Source organism: Oncorhynchus keta, unplaced genomic scaffold (genome assembly GCF_023373465.1).
Source record: "Oncorhynchus keta strain PuntledgeMale-10-30-2019 unplaced genomic scaffold, Oket_V2 Un_contig_2736_pilon_pilon, whole genome shotgun sequence".
NCBI classification, from domain to species: Eukaryota; Metazoa; Chordata; class Actinopteri; order Salmoniformes; family Salmonidae; genus Oncorhynchus; species Oncorhynchus keta.
In genome coordinates, this window is record NW_026285487.1 from 52,501 (window position 1) to 74,255 (window position 21,755).

Sequence of the window (21,755 nt, forward strand, 5' to 3'; positions counted from 1 at the left end):
GCTCCAACAGTCAGTAATATATAATGATTGTGTTTCTAGCTCCAACAGTCAGTAATATATAATGATTGTGTTTCTAGCTCCAACAGTCAGTAATATATAATGATTGTGTTTCTAGCTCCAACAGTCAGTAATATATAATGATTGTGTTTCTAGCTCCAACAGTCAGTAATATATAATGATTGTGTTTCAAGAGCAGCTCCAACAGTCAGTAATATATAATGATTGTGTTTCTAGCTCCAACAGTCAGTAATATATAATGATTGTGTTTCTACAGTAGCTCCAACAGTCAGTAATATATAATGATTGTGTTTCTACAGTAGCTCCAACAGTCAGTAATATATAATGATTGTGTTTCTACAGTAGCTCCAACAGTCAGTAATATATAATGATTGTGTTTCTACAGTAGCTCCAACAGTCAGTAATATATAATGATTGTGTTTCTAGCTCCAACAGTCAGTAATATATAATGATTGTGTTTCTAGCTCCAACACCAGTAATATATAATGATTGTGTTTCTAGCTCCAACAGTCAGTAATATATAATGATTGTGTTTCTACAGTAGCTCCAACAGTCAGTAATCTATAATGATTGTGTTTCTACAGCAGCTCCAACAGTCAGTAATATATAATGATTGTGTTTCTACAGTAGCTCCAACAGTCAGTAATATATAATGATTGTGTTTCTAGCTCCAACAGTCAGTAATATATAATGATTGTGTTTCAAGAGCAGCTCCAACAGTCAGTAATATATAATGATTGTGTTTCTAGCTCCAACAGTCAGTAATATATAATGATTGTGTTTCTACAGTAGCTCCAACAGTCAGTAATATATAATGATTGTGTTTCTACAGTAGCTCCAACAGTCAGTAATATATAATGATTGTGTTTCTACAGTAGCTCCAACAGTCAGTAATATATAATGATTGTGTTTTCAGTAGCTCCAACAGTCAGTAATATATAATGATTGTGTTTCTAGCTCCAACAGTCAGTAATATATAATGATTGTGTTTCTACAGTAGCTCCAACAGTCAGTAATATATAATGATTGTGTTTCTACAGTAGCTCCAACAGTCAGTAATATATAATGATTGTGTTTCTACAGTAGCTCCAACAGTCAGTAATATATAATGATTGTGTTTCTAGCTCCAACAGTCAGTAATATATAATGATTGTGTTTCTAGCTCCAACAGTCAGTAATATATAATGATTGTGTTTCTAGCTCCAACAGTCAGTAATATATAATGATTGTGTTTCAAGAGTAGCTCCAACAGTCAGTAATATATAATGATTGTGTTTCTACAGTAGCTCCAACAGTCAGTAATATATAATGATTGTGTTTCTACAGTAGCTCCAACAGTCAGTAATATATAATGATTGTGTTTCTACAGTAGCTCCAACAGTCAGTAATATATAATGATTGTGTTTCTACAGTAGCTCCAACAGTCAGTAATATATAATGATTGTGTTTCTACAGTAGCTCCAACAGTCAGTAATATATAATGATTGTGTTTCTACAGTAGCTCCAACAGTCAGTAATATATAATGATTGTGTTTCTAGCTCCAACAGTCAGTAATATATAATGATTGTGTTTCTAGCTCCAACAGTCAGTAATATATAATGATTGTGTTTCTAGCTCCAACAGTCAGTAATATATAATGATTGTGTTTCAAGAGCAGCTCCAACAGTCAGTAATATATAATGATTGTGTTTCTAGCTCCAACAGTCAGTAATATATAATGATTGTGTTTCTAGCTCCAACAGTCAGTAATATATAATGATTGTGTTTCTAGCTCCAACAGTCAGTAATATATAATGATTGTGTTTCTAGCTCCAACAGTCAGTAATATATAATGATTGTGTTTCAAGAGCAGCTCCAACAGTCAGTAATATATAATGATTGTGTTTCTAGCTCCAACAGTCAGTAATATATAATGATTGTGTTTCTACAGTAGCTCCAACAGTCAGTAATATATAATGATTGTGTTTCTACAGTAGCTCCAACAGTCAGTAATATATAATGATTGTGTTTCTACAGTAGCTCCAACAGTCAGTAATATATAATGATTGTGTTTCTACAGTAGCTCCAACAGTCAGTAATATATAATGATTGTGTTTCTAGCTCCAACAGTCAGTAATATATAATGATTGTGTTTCTAGCTCCAACACCAGTAATATATAATGATTGTGTTTCTAGCTCCAACAGTCAGTAATATATAATGATTGTGTTTCTACAGTAGCTCCAACAGTCAGTAATCTATAATGATTGTGTTTCTACAGCAGCTCCAACAGTCAGTAATATATAATGATTGTGTTTCTACAGTAGCTCCAACAGTCAGTAATATATAATGATTGTGTTTCTAGCTCCAACAGTCAGTAATATATAATGATTGTGTTTCAAGAGCAGCTCCAACAGTCAGTAATATATAATGATTGTGTTTCTAGCTCCAACAGTCAGTAATATATAATGATTGTGTTTCTACAGTAGCTCCAACAGTCAGTAATATATAATGATTGTGTTTCTACAGTAGCTCCAACAGTCAGTAATATATAATGATTGTGTTTCTACAGTAGCTCCAACAGTCAGTAATATATAATGATTGTGTTTCTAGCTCCAACAGTCAGTAATATATAATGATTGTGTTTCTAGCTCCAACAGTCAGTAATATATAATGATTGTGTTTCTACAGTAGCTCCAACAGTCAGTAATATATAATGATTGTGTTTCTACAGTAGCTCCAACAGTCAGTAATATATAATGATTGTGTTTCTACAGTAGCTCCAACAGTCAGTAATATATAATGATTGTGTTTCTAGCTCCAACAGTCAGTAATATATAATGATTGTGTTTCTAGCTCCAACAGTCAGTAATATATAATGATTGTGTTTCTAGCTCCAACAGTCAGTAATATATAATGATTGTGTTTCAAGAGCAGCTCCAACAGTCAGTAATATATAATGATTGTGTTTCTAGCTCCAACAGTCAGTAATATATAATGATTGTGTTTCTACAGTAGCTCCAACAGTCAGTAATATATAATGATTGTGTTTCTACAGTAGCTCCAACAGTCAGTAATATATAATGATTGTGTTTCTACAGTAGCTCCAACAGTCAGTAATATATAATGATTGTGTTTCTACAGTAGCTCCAACAGTCAGTAATATATAATGATTGTGTTTCTAGCTCCAACAGTCAGTAATATATAATGATTGTGTTTCTAGCTCCAACAGTCAGTAATATATAATGATTGTGTTTCTAGCTCCAACAGTCAGTAATATATAATGATTGTGTTTCAAGAGCAGCTCCAACAGTCAGTAATATATAATGATTGTGTTTCTAGCTCCAACAGTCAGTAATATATAATGATTGTGTTTCTAGCTCCAACAGTCAGTAATATATAATGATTGTGTTTCTAGCTCCAACAGTCAGTAATATATAATGATTGTGTTTCTAGCTCCAACAGTCAGTAATATATAATGATTGTGTTTCAAGAGCAGCTCCAACAGTCAGTAATATATAATGATTGTGTTTCTAGCTCCAACAGTCAGTAATATATAATGATTGTGTTTCTACAGTAGCTCCAACAGTCAGTAATATATAATGATTGTGTTTCTACAGTAGCTCCAACAGTCAGTAATATATAATGATTGTGTTTCTACAGTAGCTCCAACAGTCAGTAATATATAATGATTGTGTTTCTACAGTAGCTCCAACAGTCAGTAATATATAATGATTGTGTTTCTAGCTCCAACAGTCAGTAATATATAATGATTGTGTTTCTAGCTCCAACACCAGTAATATATAATGATTGTGTTTCTAGCTCCAACAGTCAGTAATATATAATGATTGTGTTTCTAGCTCCAACAGTCAGTAATATATAATGATTGTGTTTCAAGAGCAGCTCCAACAGTCAGTAATATATAATGATTGTGTTTCTAGCTCCAACAGTCAGTAATATATAATGATTGTGTTTCTACAGTAGCTCCAACAGTCAGTAATATATAATGATTGTGTTTCTACAGTAGCTCCAACAGTCAGTAATATATAATGATTGTGTTTCTACAGTAGCTCCAACAGTCAGTAATATATAATGATTGTTTCTACAGTAGCTCCAACAGTCAGTAATATATAATGATTGTGTTTCTACAGTAGCTCCAACAGTCAGTAATATATAATGATTGTGTTTCTACAGTAGCTCCAACAGTCAGTAATATATAATGATTGTGTTTCTAGCTCCAACAGTCAGTAATATATAATGACTGTGTTTCTAGCTCCAACAGTCAGTAATATATAATGATTGTGTTTCTAGCTCCAACAGTCAGTAATATATAATGACTGTGTTTCTAGCTCCAACAGTCAGTAATATATAATGATTGTGTTTCTAGCTCCAACAGTCAGTGATATATAATGATTGTGTTTCTAGCTCCAACAGTCAGTAATATATAATGATTGTGTTTCTAGCTCCAACAGTCAGTAATATATAATGATTGTGTTTCTAGCTCCAACAGTCAGTAATATATAATGATTGTGTTTCTCGCTCCAACAGTCAGTAATATATAATGATTGTGTTTCTAGCTCCAACAGTCAGTAATATATAATGATTGTGTTTCTACAGTAACTCCAACAGTCAGTGATATATAATGATTGTGTTTCTACAGTAGCTCCAACAGTCAGTAATATATAATGATTGTGTTTCTAGCTCCAACAGTCAGTAATATATAATGATTGTGTTTCTACAGTAGCTACAACAGTCAGTAATATATAATGATTGTGTTTCTAGCTCCAACAGTCAGTAATATATAATGATTGTGTTTCTAGCTCCAACAGTCAGTAATATATAATGATTGTGTTTCTACAGTAGCTCCAACAGTCAGTAATATATAATGATTGTGTTTCTAGCTCCAACAGTCAATAATATATAATGATTGTGTTTCTAGCTCCAACAGTCAGTAATATATAATGATTGTGTTTCTAGCTCCAACAGTCAGTAATATATAATGATTGTGTTTCTAGCTCCAACAGTCAGTAATATATAATGATTGTGTTTCTCGCTCCAACAGTCAGTAATATATAATGATTGTGTTTCTAGCTCCAACAGTCAGTGATATATAATGATTGTGTTTCTAGCTCCAACAGTCAGTAATATATAATGATTGTGTTTCTAGCTCCAACAGTCAGTAATATATAATGATTGTGTTTCTAGCTCCAACAGTCAGTAATATATAATGATTGTGTTTCTACAGTAGCTCCAACAGTCAGTAATATATAATGATTGTGTTTCTAGCTCCAACAGTCAGTAATATATAATGATTGTGTTTCTACAGTAGCTCCAACAGTCAGTGATATATAATGATTGTGTTTCTACAGTAGCTCCAACAGTCAGTAATATATAATGATTGTGTTTCTAGCTCCAACAGTCAGTAATATATAATGATTGTGTTTCTAGCTCCAACAGTCAGTAATATATAATGATTGTGTTTCTAGCTCCAACAGTCAGTAATATATAATGATTGTGTTTCTAGCTCCAACAGTCAGTAATATATAATGATTGTGTTTCTACAGTAGCTCCAACAGTCAGTAATATATAATGATTGTGTTTCTAGCTCCAACAGTCAGTAATATATAATGATTGTGTTTCTACAGTAGCTCCAACAGTCAGTAATATATAATGATTGTGTTTCTACAGTAGCTCCAACAGTCAGTAATATATAATGATTGTGTTTCTAGCTCCAACAGTCAGTAATATATAATGATTGTGTTTCTACAGTAGCTCCAACAGTCAGTGATATATAATGATTGTGTTTCTACAGTAGCTCCAACAGTCAGTAATATATAATGATTGTGTTTCTAGCTCCAACAGTCAGTAATATATAATGATTGTGTTTCTACAGTAGCTACAACAGTCAGTAATATATAATGATTGTGTTTCTAGCTCCAACAGTCAGTAATATATAATGATTGTGTTTCTAGCTCCAACAGTCAGTAATATATAATGATTGTGTTTCTACAGTAGCTCCAACAGTCAGTAATATATAATGATTGTGTTTCTAGCTCCAACAGTCAGTAATATATAATGATTGTGTTTCTACAGTAGCTCCAACAGTCAGTAATATATAATGATTGTGTTTCTACAGTAGCTCCAACAGTCAGTAATATATAATGATTGTGTTTCTAGCTCCAACAGTGCAGTGATATATAATGATTGTGTTTCTAGCTCCAACAGTCAGTAATATATAATGATTGTGTTTCTACAGTAGCTCCAACAGTCAGTAATATATAATGATTGTGTTTCTACAGTAGCTCCAACAGTCAGTAATATATAATGATTGTGTTTCTAGCTCCAACAGTCAGTAATATATAATGATTGTGTTTCTAGCTCCAACACCAGTAATATATAATGATTGTGTTTCTAGCTCCAACAGTCAGTAATATATAATGATTGTGTTTCTACAGTAGCTCCAACAGTCAGTAATCTATAATGATTGTGTTTCTACAGCAGCTCCAACAGTCAGTAATATATAATGATTGTGTTTCTACAGTAGCTCCAACAGTCAGTAATATATAATGATTGTGTTTCTAGCTCCAACAGTCAGTAATATATAATGATTGTGTTTCAAGAGCAGCTCCAACAGTCAGTAATATATAATGATTGTGTTTCTAGCTCCAACAGTCAGTAATATATAATGATTGTGTTTCTACAGTAGCTCCAACAGTCAGTAATATATAATGATTGTGTTTCTACAGTAGCTCCAACAGTCAGTAATATATAATGATTGTGTTTCTACAGTAGCTCCAACAGTCAGTAATATATAATGATTGTGTTTCTACAGTAGCTCCAACAGTCAGTAATATATAATGATTGTGTTTCTACAGTAGCTCCAACAGTCAGTAATATATAATGATTGTGTTTCTAGCTCCAACAGTCAGTAATATATAATGATTGTGTTTCTACAGTAGCTCCAACAGTCAGTAATATATAATGATTGTGTTTCTACAGTAGCTCCAACAGTCAGTAATATATAATGATTGTGTTTCTACAGTAGCTCCAACAGTCAGTAATATATAATGATTGTGCTTCTAGCTCCAACAGTCAGTAATATATAATGATTGTGTTTCTAGCTCCAACAGTCAGTAATATATAATGATTGTGTTTCTCGCTCCAACAGTCAGTAATATATAATGATTGTGTTTCTAGCTCCAACAGTCAGTAATATATAATGATGGTGTTTCTAGCTCCAACAGTGCAGTGATATATAATGCAGTAATATATAATATAATATATCACTCTGGTATTCTCATTTTGATATGACATATCTGATATTGTCATATGACATCACACTGTGCTTCTACACCTGCATTGCTTGCTGTTTGGGGTTTTAGGATGGGTTTCTGTACAGCACTTTGAGATATCAGCTGATGTACGAAGGGCTATATAAACACATTTGATTTGATTTGATATTCTCATATGACATCACTCTGATATGACATCACTCTGATATTCTCATTCTGACATCACTCTGATATTCTTATTCTGATATGACATCACTCTGGTAAGACCCATTACATCACTCTGATATTCTCATTCTGAACTCTGATATTCTATTTGTAGGATGCATTCTGTGCTCAGTCATTAACTTGGTGAGAGAAGGTAGTGATCCCACAACAGGTGATCCACTCTGGGCCTCTCCTTTATAACCTCCCAAACATGTTTTTTATGGATCTTCACGATTCATGTGGATGACCTATTTTGAGATCAAAATGGGCAAATATTGCCGAAAAGTGACGACTTTGCACCCCTGACCTTCAGTACTGACACACAGGAAGACAAACAAACAGACACACCTTGGTAACTCACCCCATTTCAACCGTATAAACTCCTCAGTCATGTTGACTTTCCCTGAGAGAAAAGAGAGTTTCAGTTTCAGGAGAGGACTTTCTCCCTATAACACACAGAGCGAGAGAGATCGTACCCTCAGGGAAGATGTGTACCCAGTCTCCTCCATTCAGCTTCTCCAGAAGAAAGTCCATGCCTTTCTGATACACCCCATCACCTAGGAGACACAGGCACACCAATATATTAAAGAGAAACACATGGAGAGACAAGCACACCTCTTAGCAAAGAAAAACATTACAGCCTCCAGTCTTCTTGGGTATGATGCTACAAGCTTGGCACACCTGTATTTGGGGAGTTTCTCCCATTCTTCTCTGCAGATCCTCTCATGCTCTGTCAGGTTGGATGTGGAGCGTCACGACACAGCTCACAGGTCTCTCCAGAGATGTTTGATCAGGTTCAAGTCCGGACTCTGGCTGGGCCACTCAAGGACAAAAAGACTTGTCCCAAAGTCACTCCTGCGTTGTCTTGGCTGTGTGCTTAGGGTCGTTGTCCTGTTAGAAGGTGAACCTTCTCCCCAGTCTGAGGTCCTGACCACTCTGGAGCAGGTTTTCATCAAGGATGTTCTTTGCTCCATTCATCTTTCCCTTGATCCTGACTCGTCTTCCAGTCCCTGTAGCTAAAAGACATCCCCACAGCATGATGCAGCCACCACCATGCTTCACCATCATGGTGCCAGGTTTCCTACAGATGTGACACTTGGCATTAAGGCCAAAGAGTTAAAAATGTATTTCTTCAGACCATTGAATCTTGTTTCTCATGGACTTAGAGTCCTTTAGATGCTTTTGGCAAACTCCAAGTGGGCTGTCATGTGCCTTTTACTGAGGAGTGGCTTCCGTCTGGCCAATACCATAAAGGCCTGATTGGTGGAGTGCTGCAGAGATGGTTGTCCTTCTGGAAGCTTCTCCCATCTCCACAGAGAAACTCTGGAGCTCTGTCAGAGTGACCATCGGGTCCTTCTCCCCCGATTGCTGAATTCCTTCGACCTCAAGGCTTGGTTTTAGCTCAGACATGCACTTATATAGGCAGGTGTGTGCCTTTCCAAAACATGTCCAATCAATTGAATTTACCCCAGGTGGACTCCAATCAAGTTGTAGAAACATCTCAAGGATGATCGATGGAAGCAGGAAGCACCTGAGCTCAATTTCGGGTCAATGTCGGGTCTCATAGCAAAGGGTCTGAATAGTTATGTAACTAAGGTATCTGCTTTCTAAAAACCTGTTTTCGCTTTGTCATTATTTTGTGTAGATTGATGAGAATAAATATATATTTTTAATCCAATTTAGAATTATTGTGCAACATAACAAAATGTGGAAAAAGTCAAGGGCTCTGAATACTTTCTAATGGAACAAAAAAGCTGTAAAAACAAAAGGCTATTTTTGTCTTCTGAAGAGGAAAAAGTCAAGGGTAGAAAGGGTTAATATAAAAATCTAAAATATATTTTTAAAAACACTGCTACTAGTCGGACTCTCAATCTCACAGGCACAAACATGACTCGTCACGTTACCACGGTAACCTCCGGGTCACAAAAATTGAAATGAAAACAAAATATCACATTACCTCTTACTAGTAATACATTTGTGACTGGTAAAAAATCTGAGCATGTCCTCCCAAATGAAGGTGCCAACAATCTCCTGTGCCCCACAGTCCCTCCCCCTCTGCCTCCCATCCTCACCTCTGCAGACGGGAATACACTTCCCTCTGCTGAAGAATCTGGAGTGTAACTCTTTGGTGAAACAGATGTCCGACGCAGCCGGAGTCCTGTCCAATCAGAAGAAACCAGACAGATCACATACTGTCCAATCAGACAAAACAGCCACACACACTTTCCAAACAGAAACCGGACAGATCACGTTCTGTCCAATAACAAACCAGACAGATCACATACTGTCCAATCAGAAACCAGACTGACACACACAATTCATCCAACTGAAGTTAAAAAAATACATTTAAAAAAATAGAAAAGTATATTTCATGAAGAAAATGTGGGGTGCATGCGAGCTGGTGAAGAATCGATTGATTGATAGGATATTATATCCTGAACATGGGAAAGTTGGTTTGGTGTCTAGCAGAACAGTCCAAGAGTTACTGTTGGTGAGTTATTAGAGGTTAGGATAGCCTGAACATGGGAGAGTTGGTTTGGTGTCTAGCAGAACAGTCCAAGAGTTACTGTTGGTGAGTTATTAGAGGTTAGGATAGCCTGAACATGGGAGAGTTGGTTTGGTGTCTAGCAGAACAGTCCAAGAGTTACTGTTGGTGAGTTATTAGAGGTTAGGATAGCCTGAACATGGGAGAGTTGGTTTGGTGTCTATCAGAACAGTCCAAGAGTTACTGTTGGTGAGTTATTAGAGGTTAGGATAGCCTGAACATGGGAGAGTTGGTTTGGTGTCTAGCAGAACAGTCCAAGAGTTACTGTTGGTGAGTTATTAGAGGTTAGGATAGCCTGAACATGGGAGAGTTGGTTTGGTGTCTAGCAGAACAGTCCAAGAGTTACTGTTGGTGAGTTATTAGAGGTTAGGATAGCCTGAACATGGGAGAGTTGGTTTGGTGTCTAGCAGAACAGTCCAAGAGTTACTGTTGGTGAGTTATTAGAGGTTAGGATAGCCTGAACATGGGAGAGTTGGTTTGGTGTCTCTAGCTTGAACAGTCCAAGAGTTACTGTTGGCGAGTTATTTTATGCAAATGTAATAGGTGTTGACAAGCTGAAGGAAGATGTCATATGCTCGGTTTGTCTAACATGGAACCCAAACCGGCTGCACGCGTGCGCCATCGTGCATACATGTATTTTGTCCCCCCCACACCAAACGCAATCACGACACACAGGTTAAAATATCAAAACAAACTCTGAACCAATTACATTCATTTGGGGACAGGTTGAAAAGCATTAAACATTCATGGCAATTTAGCTAGCTAGCTTGCACTTGCTAGCTAATTTGTCCTATTTAGCTAGCTTGCTGTTGCTAGCTAATTTGTCCTGGGATATAAACATTGAGTTGTTATTTTACCTGAAATGCACAAGGTCCTCTACTCCGCCAATTAATCCACACATAAAACGGTCAAACAAATCGTTTCTCGGTCTCTCCTCCTTCCAGGCCTTTTCTTCTGTGGACTTTATATTGCGATTGGCAACTATCATAAATTAGGTGCATTACCGCCACTGACCTCGTTCGTCTTTCAGTCACCCACGTGGGTATAACCAATGAGGAGATGGCACGTGGGTACCTGCTTCTATAAACCAATGAGGAGATGGGAGAGGCAGAACTTGCAGCGCGATCTGCTTCACAAATAGAACTGACCTCTATTTTAGCCCGCTTGTTGTTGCGTGCGAGCATTGTGGGTGCAATAATTGAATAATATAGATTTCTACATTTAATTTTTATACCATGTAGTCAGTGATGATGTCACACTGGGGAGATTTAGAATATAGAAAATATATCACAAGCAAAACTCAAGTGAGACCAGTATCCACGTTTGAACAGCGTTTCTAGCTTAAACGGTGTAAGTGGATTAGTGTGCTAAAGAAGAGGATCAAAGATTCAAGTGGCTGGTTTTTCTTCTCCCACAACAACAATAAAAACATGAGTATGCATGGACACTTAATAAACATCACTCACCAGCGCATCTTGTTGAAGTTCCAGAGGTGTCTGAGTCTCAGAACTCCTGTTGGAGAGGAGAGGGAATATTTAAACATTTAAACATGAATATTGAAAATATACCATCTTGGATTTGACAAAGTTTTCAATATATTGTTGCAAATGATATACTCTACGGGCAAAGATCTAGAGTCTCTGTTACTTTGGGCCTTTTCTGATCCAATTAGTAAGCATTCCCAAAAGAGTGGATGGGAAATGGATTCAAAATTGTCGCCCTCTGCTGGTGATTTGCAGGATGTGAATAGGTGGGATACTATGCTGGGTCACATCTTTCTTTTCCCCCAACACAGTTAAGCCAAAACCAACGGCCGTTATTCAGAGAGGCGTTCTACAACGCTTTGAGCACTTTCCAAGTCCGGAAGTGAATATCACGTTGGGTGAAATTTCAGTCACTGATTAATAACATTAATAACATAGACAGGGCTCTAACTCCTCTAGCTCCACAATGAAATAGGGTGCAGGCCAGGCAGCAGGCTGTTAGCCAGCCTGCCAGCATAGTGGAGTCTGCCACTAGCACAGTCAGTGTAGTCAGCTCAGCTATCACCATTGAGACCGTGTCTGTGCCTCGACCTAGGTTGGGCAAAACTGAAACATGGCTTAAGCCTGATGAATTTACTGTTTTAAATGAGGCCTCACCTCCTCACTAGTGACCATAGGTGGAGGTGTTGCTAACATTTACGATAGCAAATTTCAATTTACAAAAGAAAAAATGACGTTTTCGTCTTTTGAGCTTCTCGTCATGAAATCTATGCAGCCTACTCAATCACTTTTTATAGCTACTGTTTACAGGCCTCCTTGGCCATATACAGCGCTCCTCACTGAGTTCCCTGAATTCCTATCGGACCTTGTAGTCATAGCAGATAATATTCTAATTTTTGGTGACTTTAATATTCACATGGACAAGTCCACAGACCCACTCCAAAAGGCTTTCGGAGCCTCAGTGGGTTTTGTCCAAAATGTCTCTGGACCTACTCACTGTCACAGTCATACTCTGGACCTAGTTTTGTCCCATGGAAAAAATGTGTGGATCTTAAGGTTTTTCCTCATAATCCTGGACTATCGGACCACCATTTTATTACGTTTGCAATTGCAACAAATAATCTGCTCAGACCCCAACCAAGGACCATCAAAAGTGGTGCTATAAATTCACAGACAACACAAAGATTCCTTGATGTCCTTCCAGACTCCCTCTGTCTACCCAAGGACGCCAGAGGACAAAAATCAGTTAACCACCTAACTGAGGAACTCAATTTAACCTTGCGCAATACCCTAGATGCAGTTGCAACCCTAAAAACGAAAAACATTTCTCATAAGAAACTAGCTCCCTGGTACACAGAAAATACCCGAGCTCTGAAGCAAGCTTCCAGAAAATTGGACCGGAAATGGCGCCACACCAAACTGGAAGTCTTCCGACTAGCTTGGAAAGACGGTACCGTGCAGTACCGAAGAGCCCTTACTGCTGCTCGATCATCCTATTTTTCCAACTTAATTGAGGAAAATAAGAATAATCCGAAATTCCTTTTTGATACTGTCGCAAAGCTAACTAAAAAGCAGCATTCCCCAACAGAGGATGACTTTCACTTTAGCAGTGATAAATTCATGAACTTCTTTGAGGAAAAGATTATGATTATTAGAAAGCAAATTACGGACTCCTCTTTAAATCTGCGTATTCCTCCAAAGCCCAGTTGTCCTGAGTCTGCACAACTCTGCCAGGACCTAGGATCAAGAGAGACGCTCAAGTGTTTTAGTACTATATCTCTTGACACAATGATGAAAATAATCATGGCCTCTAAACCTTCAAGCTGCATACTGGACCCTATTCCAACTAAACTACTGAAAGAGCTGCTTCCTGTGCTTGGCCCTCCTATGTTGAACATAATAAACGACTCTCTATCCACCGGATGTGTACCAAACTCACTAAAAGTGGCAGTAATAAAGCCTCTCTTGAAAAAGGCAAACCTTGACCCAGAAAATATAAAAAACTATCGGCCTATATTGAATCTTCCATTCCTCTCAAAAATTTTAGAAAAGGCGCAGCAACTCACTGCCTTCCTGAAGACAAACAATGTATACGAAATGCTTCAGTCTGGTTTTAGACCCCATCATAGCACTGAGACGGCACTTGTGAAGGTGGTAAATGACATTTTAATGGCATCGGACCGATGCTCTGCATCTGTCCTCGTGCTCCTAGAACTTAGTGCTGCTTTTGATACCATCGATCACCACATTCTTTTGGAGAGATTGGAAACCCAAATTGGTCTACACGGACATGTTCTGGCCCGGTTCAGATCTTATCTGTCGGAAAGATGTCAGTTTGTCTCTGTGAATGTTTTGTCCTCTGACAAATCAACTGTAAATTTCGGTGTTCCTCAAGGTTCCGTTTTTAGGACAACTATTGTATTCACTATATATTTTACCTCTTGGGGATGTTATTTGAAAACATAATGTTAACTTTCACTGCTATGCGGATGACACACAGCTGTACATTTCAATGAAACATGGTGAAGCCGCAAAATTGCCCACGCTAGAAGCATGTGTTTCAGATATAAGGAAGTGGATGGCTGCAAACGTTCTACTATTAAACTTGGACAAAACAGAGATGCTTGTTCTAGGTCCCAAGAAACAAGGAGATCTTCTGTTGAATCTGACAATTAATCTTAATGGTTGTACAGTCGTCTCAAATAAAACTGTGAAGGACCTCGGCGTTACTCTGGACCCTGATCTCTCTTTTGACGAACATATCAAGACTGTTTCAAGGACAGCTTTTTTCAATCTACGTAACATTGCAAAAATCTGAAAATTTCTGTCCAAAAATTATGCAGACAAATTAATCCATGCTTTTGTCACTTCTAGGTTAGACTACTGCAAAGCTCTACTTTCTGGCTACCCGGATAAAGCACTAAATAAACTTCAGTTAGTGCTAAATATGGCTGCTAGAATCCTGACTAGAACCAAAAAATGTGATCATATTACTCCAGTGCTAGCCTCCCTACACTGGCTTCCTGTCATGGCAAGGGCTGATTTCAAGGTTTTACTGCTAACCTACAAAGCATTACATGGGCTTGCTCCTACCTATCTCTCTGATTTGGTCCTGCCGTACATACCTACACGTACGCTACGGTCACAAGACACAGGCCTCCTAATTGTCCCTAGAATTTCTAAGCAAACAGCTGGAGGCAGGGCTTTCTCCTATAGAGCTCAATTTTTATGGAATGGTCTGCCTACCCATGTGAGAGACGCAAACTCGGTCTCAACCTTTAAGTCTTTACTGAAGACTCATCTCTTCAGTGGGTCATATGATTGAGTGAAGTATGGCCCAGGAGTGTGAAGGTGAACGGAAAGGCTCTGGAGCAACGAACCGCCCTTGCTGTCTCTGCCTGGCCAGTTCCCCTCTTTCCACTGGGATTCTCTGCCTCTAACCCTATTACAGGGGCTGAGTCACTGGCTTACTGGGGCTCTCTCATACCGTCCCTAGGAGGGGTGCGTCACTTGAGTGGGTTGAGTCACTGTTGTGATCTTCCTGTTTGGGTTGTTGAAGAGTAATACCAACTGCTAACAATTCTAACATTTGTAAAAAATACTTTAAAAAACACTATCTTGATTAGATAAGTATTCAACCCTCTGATTCAATGTTAGAATCACATTTGGCAGTCTGAGACTTTCTGGGAAAGTCTAAGATCTTTCCATACCTGGATTTTACAATATTTGCTCATTGTTTTCAAAATTCTTCAAGTTCTGTCAAGTTGGTTGTTGATCATTGCTGGACAGCCATTTTCAAGTCTAGATTTTCAAGCAGATTTCAATCAAAACTGTAACTAGGCCACTCAGGAACATTCAATGTTGTCTTGGCCTTGTGTTTTAGGTTATTGTCCTGCTGATAGGTGAATTGGTCTCCCAGTGACTGGTGGAAAGCAGACTGGACCAGGTTTTCCTCTAGGATTTTGCCTGTGCTTAAATTTTTTTTAATAAAAAATGTTTTGAACTAACTACCTAGTCCTTTGCCGATGACAAGCATTCCCATAACATGATGCAGCCACCACCACTCTTGAAAATATGAAGAGTGTTACTCAGTGTTGTGTTTCCCCCAAACATAACACTTTGTATTCAGGACAGTGAATTTCTTTGCCACATTTTCTGCAGTATTACTTTGTTGCCTCGTTGCAAACAGGATGCTTTGTTATAGTTGTATTCTGTACAGACTTCCTTCTTTTCACTCTGTCATTTATGTCAGTATTGTGGAGCAACTACAATGTTGTTGATCCATCCTCAGTTTTCTCCTATTAAAGCTATTACAGCTATTAAACTCTGTAACTGTTTTAAAGTCACCATTGGCCTCATGGTGAAATCCCTGAGGGGTTTCCTTCCTCTCCGGCAAAGACTTTGTAGTGACTGGAGGTAGTGATACACCATCCAAAGTGTAATTAATAACTTCACCATGCTCAAAGGGGTATTCAATGTCTGCTTTTGTTTTAAATTTCCCCATCTACCAATAGGTGCCCTTCTTTGTGAGGTATTGGAAAACCTCACTGGTCTTTGTGGTTGAATCTGTTTGAAATTGACTCCGACTGAGGAACCTCACAGAAAATTGTATATGTGGGGTACAGAGATGAGGTAGTCATAAAGATATCATCTTAAATACTATTATTGCACACAGAGTGATTCATGCAAGTTATTATGTGACTTGTTAAGCACATCTTTACTCAAACGTATTTATAAATAAGAAAGGGGTTGAATACTTAAGACTCATGACCTTTCAGCTTTTCATTTTTTTATTAATTTGTGAACATTTCAAAGAACATAATTCCACTTTGACATTATGGGATATTGTGTGTAGGCCAGTGACATAAACATGTTTTAATCCATTTTAAATTCAGGCTGTAACACACAAAAACAATGAAAAACAGAAGGCATTGTAAGGCCAAAATCTCCAACTTTGATCAATTATTTCTCAATTATGCTTACAGATACAAATGTGAAATATATGTCAACAATCCTTCCCCCAAAGGACCATTCTATGGACTACATTTGGTGAAAAGTCCGGGTTTCATATGGAATCACTCCATTGTAATATGTGTGTCCTTACCCCAGAGGTGTGGGTCGTCCATACAGGACTGGTGATTGGACAGTGTGATGAGGGGTGTGTCAGGTGGACGTTGGTCTATCAGGTCAAATAGAACATCCTGATTATGAACCGTAATACAGTTCAGATACTCTAGAGAGAGAGAAGAGAGAGAAAGAGTGTGTTAGGGTGGCACGATTAATAGAATTCACACTGCATAGCATGCTGGACAATCGCCAGCAGCATTCCACCCTGCATACCACTGCTGGCTTGCTTCTGAAGCTAAGCAGGGTTGGTCCTGGTCAGTCCCTGGATGGGAGACCAGATGCTGCTGGAAGTGGTGTTGGAGGGCCAGTAGGAGGCACTCTTTCCTCTGGTCTAAAAAAAATATCCCAATGCCTCAGGGTGCTGTCTTTCGGATGGGACGTTAAATGGGTGTCCTGACTCTCTGAGGTCATTAAAGATCCCATGGCACTTATCGTAAGAGTAGGGGTGTTAACCCCGGTGTCCTGACTCTCTGAGGTCATTAAAGATCCCATGACACTTATTGTAAGAGTAGGGGTGTTAACCCCAGTGTCCTGACTCTCTGAGGTCATTAAAGATCCCATGGCACTTATCGTAAGAGTAGGGGTGTTAACCCCGGTGTCCTGACTCTCTGAGGTCATTAAAGATCCCATGACACTTATTGTAAGAGTAGGGGTGTTAACCCCGGTGTCCTGGCTAAATTCCCAATCTGGCCCTCAAACCATCATGGTCACATAATAATCCCCAGTTAACATTTGGCTCATTCATCCCCTGTAACTATTCCCCAGGTCGTTGCTGCAAATGAGAACATGTTCTCAGTCAGGTAAAATAACAGCAAAATAAACATTTTAATTTGCAAGTGTCCCTGCTTAGAGCACGCAGTTAGATGCTGGTGAGGAGAGAAAGGGCTTTACACCTCAGATGCTGGTGAGGAGAGAAGGGGCTTTACACCTCAGGTAGATGCTGGTGAGGAGAGAAGGGGCTTTACACCTCAGATGCTGGTGAGGAGAGAAGGGGCTTTACACCTCAGATGCTGGTGAGGAGAGAAGGGGCTTTATGCCTCAGATGCTGGTGAAGAGAGAAGGGGCTTTACACCTCAGATGCTGGTGAAGAGAGAAGGGGCTTTACACCTCAGATGCTGGTGACGAGAGAAAGGGCTTTACACCTCAGATGCTGGTGAGGAGAGAAAGGGCTTTACACCTCAGTTAGATGCTGGTGAGGAGAGAAGGGGCTTTTACACCTCAGATGCTGGTGAGGAGAGAAGGGGCTTTACACCTCAGATGCTGGTGAGGAGAGAAGGGGCTTTACACCTCAGATGCTGGTGAGGAGAGAAGGGGCTTTATGCCTCAGATGCTGGTGAGGAGAGAAGGGGCTTTACGCCTCAGATGCTGGTGAGGAGAGAAGGGGCTTTACACCTCAGATGCTGGTGAGGAGAGAAGGGGCTTTACACCTCAGATGCTGGTGAGGAGAGAAGGGGCTTTACGCCTCAGATGCTGGTGAGGAGAGAAGGGGCTTTACACCTCAGATGCTGGTGAGGAGAGAAGGGGCTTTACACCTCAGATGCTGGTGAGGAGAGAAGGGGCTTTACACCTCAGATGCTGGTGAGGAGAGAAGGGGCTTTACACCTCAGATGCTGGTGAGGAGAGAAGGGGCTTTACACCTCAGATGCTGGTGAGGAGAGAAGGGGCTTTACACCTCAGATGCTGGTGAGGAGAGAAGGGGCTTTTACACCTCAGGTGCTGGTGTGGAGAGAAGGGGCTTTACACCTCAGATGCTGGTGAGGAGAGAAGGGGCTTTACACCTCAGATGCTGGTGAGGAGAGAAGGGGCTTTACGCCTCAGATGCTGGTGAGGAGAGAAGGGGCTTTACGCCTCAGATGCTGGTGAGGAGAGAAGGGGCTTTACACCTCAGATGCTGGTGAGGAGAGAAAGAGCTTTACACCTCAGATGCTGGTGAGGAGAAAAAGGGCTTTACCAAATACAGAACAGTATGAGGTTTAGGAAATCTGTGGCTTTCCCTCGTGAGTGTCAGAAACATGTGTGCTGCTAGCGCTAACGAGAACGTTGATTTGGTGCCAAAGAAGGATCTTCAGTGGTATGACAGTATTTCAGCTACAGGAAAACCCATGTCAACAGAGTGCAAAAAGTGCCTCAGAGTAGTGGAGACAACACATGTACTTAATCGTTTTGAAGAATAAACATCCACTACATTACAACGATTGCATGGTAAAAATAAAGTGCCCAAAGAGCAGCAGAGCCCCTCAGCCACAACCAGCCATGTACATTAACAGGCACTGACCGCCGATGGGTCAGTGTAACACCCTACCAAAACAACATCCCGTAGACACACAGAAATCACAGAGGCTATAACATAGCCCAAGTAATGGTTCCTGTTTACACAATCAACAAAGACTACTGATATATAATAATAATAATAATATATGCCATTTAGCAGACGCTTTTATCCAAAGCGACTTAGTCATGTGTGCATACATTCTACGTATGGGTGGTCCCGGGAATCGAACCCACTACCCTGGCGTTACAAGCGCCATGCTCTACCAACTGAGCTACAGAAGGACTACTGCAACAAGATCATTCAAAAGCTGGATATACAAGATTCCATCTCACAAATAAGTCGCCAACCCTACACTGCATAATAAAATGAAGATAGAAGTTTAAACATGTCGCGTTGAATGACTGGACCAGATTCCAACGTGTTGGACATAGTCGGTAGGCTACGTGTTACATGTTAAGGCACGTTGACTTATAATTTCCATTAGAATAATGATTGAGCCTATTTATACATAATTACACAATCATAGGCGTCCTATTCAATCCGCAGCCAATGGCTACCTGAATAAATTATGATTAATTATTATTTAAGAACTCATAAATGGTCAAATAGGAAGTCATAATGGTATTAGTTAATGAATGAATAACTGCTGCACTTATAGCACACTATATTTTGATGATCGTGAAAAACATACCAATTGTAATATGTAGGTGTAATAATCTTATTATATGTAGGTGTAATAATCGTATTATATGTAGGTGTAATAATCTTATTATATGTAGGTGTAATAATCGTATTTATTATATGTAGGTGTAATAATCGTATCTATTATATGTAGGTGTAATAATCTTATTATATGTAGGTGTAATAATCTTATTATATGTAGGTGTAATAATCGTATCTATTATATGTAGGTGTAATAATCTTATTATATGTAGGTGTAATAATCTTATTATATGTAGGTGTAATAATCTTATTATATGTAGGTGTAATAATCGTATCTATTATATGTAGGTGTAATAATCTTATTATATGTAGGTGTAATAATCTTATTATATGTAGGTGTAATAATCGTATCTATTATATGTAGGTGTAATAATCGTATTATATGTAGGTGTAATAATCGTATTATATGTAGGTGTAATAATCTTATTATATGTAGGTGTAATAATCGTATCTATTATATGTAGGTGTAATAATCATATCTATTATATGTAGGTGTAATAATCATATTTATTATATGTAGGTGTAATAATCTTATTATATGTAGGTGTAATAATCTTATTATATGTAGGTGTAATAATCTTATTATATGTAGGTGTAATAATCGTATCTATTATATGTAGGTGTAATAATCGTATTATATGTAGGTGTAATAATCGTATTATATGTAGGTGTAATAATCGTATCTATTATATGTAGGTGTAATAATCTTATTATATGTAGGTGTAATAATCTTATTATATGTAGGTGTAATAATCGTATTATATGTAGGTGTAATAATCATATCTATTATATGTAGGTGTAATAATCTTATTATATGTAGGTGTAATAATCATATTATATGTAGGTGTAATAATCGTATCTATTATATGTAGGTGTAATAATTGTATTATATGTAGGTGTAATAATCTTATTATATGTAGGTGTAATAATCTTATTATATGTAGGTGTAATAATCGTATTATATGTAGGTGTAATAATCGTATCTATTATATGTAGGTGTAATAATTGTATTATATGTAGGTGTAATAATCTTATTATATGTAGGTGTAATAATCGTATTATATGTAGGTGTAATAATCGTATTATATGTAGGTGTAATAATCGTATCTATTATATGTAGGTGTAATAATCTTATTATATGTAGGTGTAATAATCTTATTATATGTAGGTGTAATAATCGTATTATATGTAGGTGTAATAATCTTATTATATGTAGGTGTAATAATCGTATCTATTATATGTAGGTGTAATAATCTTATTATATGTAGGTGTAATAATCTTATTATATGTAGGTGTAATAATCTTATTATATGTAGGTGTAATAATCGTATCTATTATATGTAGGTGTAATAATCTTATTATATGTAGGTGTAATAATCTTATTATATGTAGGTGTAATAATCGTATCTATTATATGTAGGTGTAATAATCGTATTATATGTAGGTGTAATAATCTTATTATATGTAGGTGTAATAATCGTATTATATGTAGGTGTAATCGTATTATATGTAGGTGTAATAATCATATCTATTATATGTAGGTGTAATAATCATATCTATTATATGTAGGTGTAATAATCTTATTATATGTAGGTGTAATAATCATATCTATTATATGTAGGTGTAATAATCATATTATATGTAGGTGTAATAATCGTATCTATTATATGTAGGTGTAATAATCATATCTATTATATGTAGGTGTAATAATCATATCTATTATATGTAGGTGTAATAATCATATCTATTATATGTAGGTGTAATAATCGTATTATATGTAGCCTATAACAATGTTGGAAATGATTTGCTTCGTTTGGTTTTGTATTCAGTTAGCATTTCACTGTAAGGTCCTGTTGTATTCGGCTGATGTGACAAATACAATCCCATTTGATTTATTCATTCATTTGATCTCATTGTAGAAGATGTTCTCTATCCTGACACTTGATTTGACCAAGTTTAAGTCTTTAAGTCTTTTGTTCGCTGCTCTGGCCCCCAATGGTGGAACAAACTCCCTCACGACGCCAGGACAGCGGAGTCAATCACCACCTTCCGGAGACACCTGAAACCCCACCTCTTCAAGGAATACCTAGGATAGGGTAAGTAAGGGTAAGT

At 37.7% G+C, this 21,755-nt stretch overlaps 1 protein-coding gene and 1 long non-coding RNA gene across 15 annotated transcripts in view; one reads left to right on the plus strand and one right to left on the minus strand.

Annotated features, from left to right (window-relative positions):
• The window catches only part of tafazzin (tafazzin, phospholipid-lysophospholipid transacylase), a 39,256-nt gene that overhangs the window by 16,064 nt on the left and 1,437 nt on the right, over positions 1-21,755 (minus strand). For all 3 annotated transcript variants that reach the window (XR_008112595.1, XM_052506722.1, XM_052506723.1), the window contains exons 3-7: positions 16,626-16,754; positions 11,504-11,549; positions 9,565-9,650; positions 7,969-8,049; positions 7,854-7,895 (exon numbers count right to left, since the gene is read on the minus strand). Coding sequence is in view for 2 of the 3 variants with exons in the window: in XM_052506722.1 (XP_052362682.1) it covers positions 7,854-7,895; positions 7,969-8,049; positions 9,565-9,650; positions 11,504-11,549; positions 16,626-16,754 (384 nt within the window). In the remaining variant the exon portion in view is untranslated. The remainder of the gene's footprint in view (positions 1-7,853; positions 7,896-7,968; positions 8,050-9,564; positions 9,651-11,503; positions 11,550-16,625; positions 16,755-21,755) is intronic.
• Positions 18,635-21,567, plus strand: LOC127922849 (uncharacterized). 12 transcript variants are annotated; one of them, XR_008112599.1, is made up of 8 exons: positions 18,635-19,627; positions 20,288-20,339; positions 20,388-20,439; positions 20,516-20,539; positions 20,588-20,663; positions 21,036-21,087; positions 21,185-21,236; positions 21,425-21,567. It is a non-coding gene; the product is annotated as an uncharacterized LOC127922849 (long non-coding RNA). The 12 variants fall into 12 exon arrangements; XR_008112605.1 differs by having other exon boundaries at positions 21,036-21,111; positions 21,185-21,288; positions 21,373-21,520; XR_008112607.1 differs by lacking the exons at positions 18,635-19,627; positions 20,288-20,339 and adding exons at positions 19,730-19,979; positions 20,056-20,135.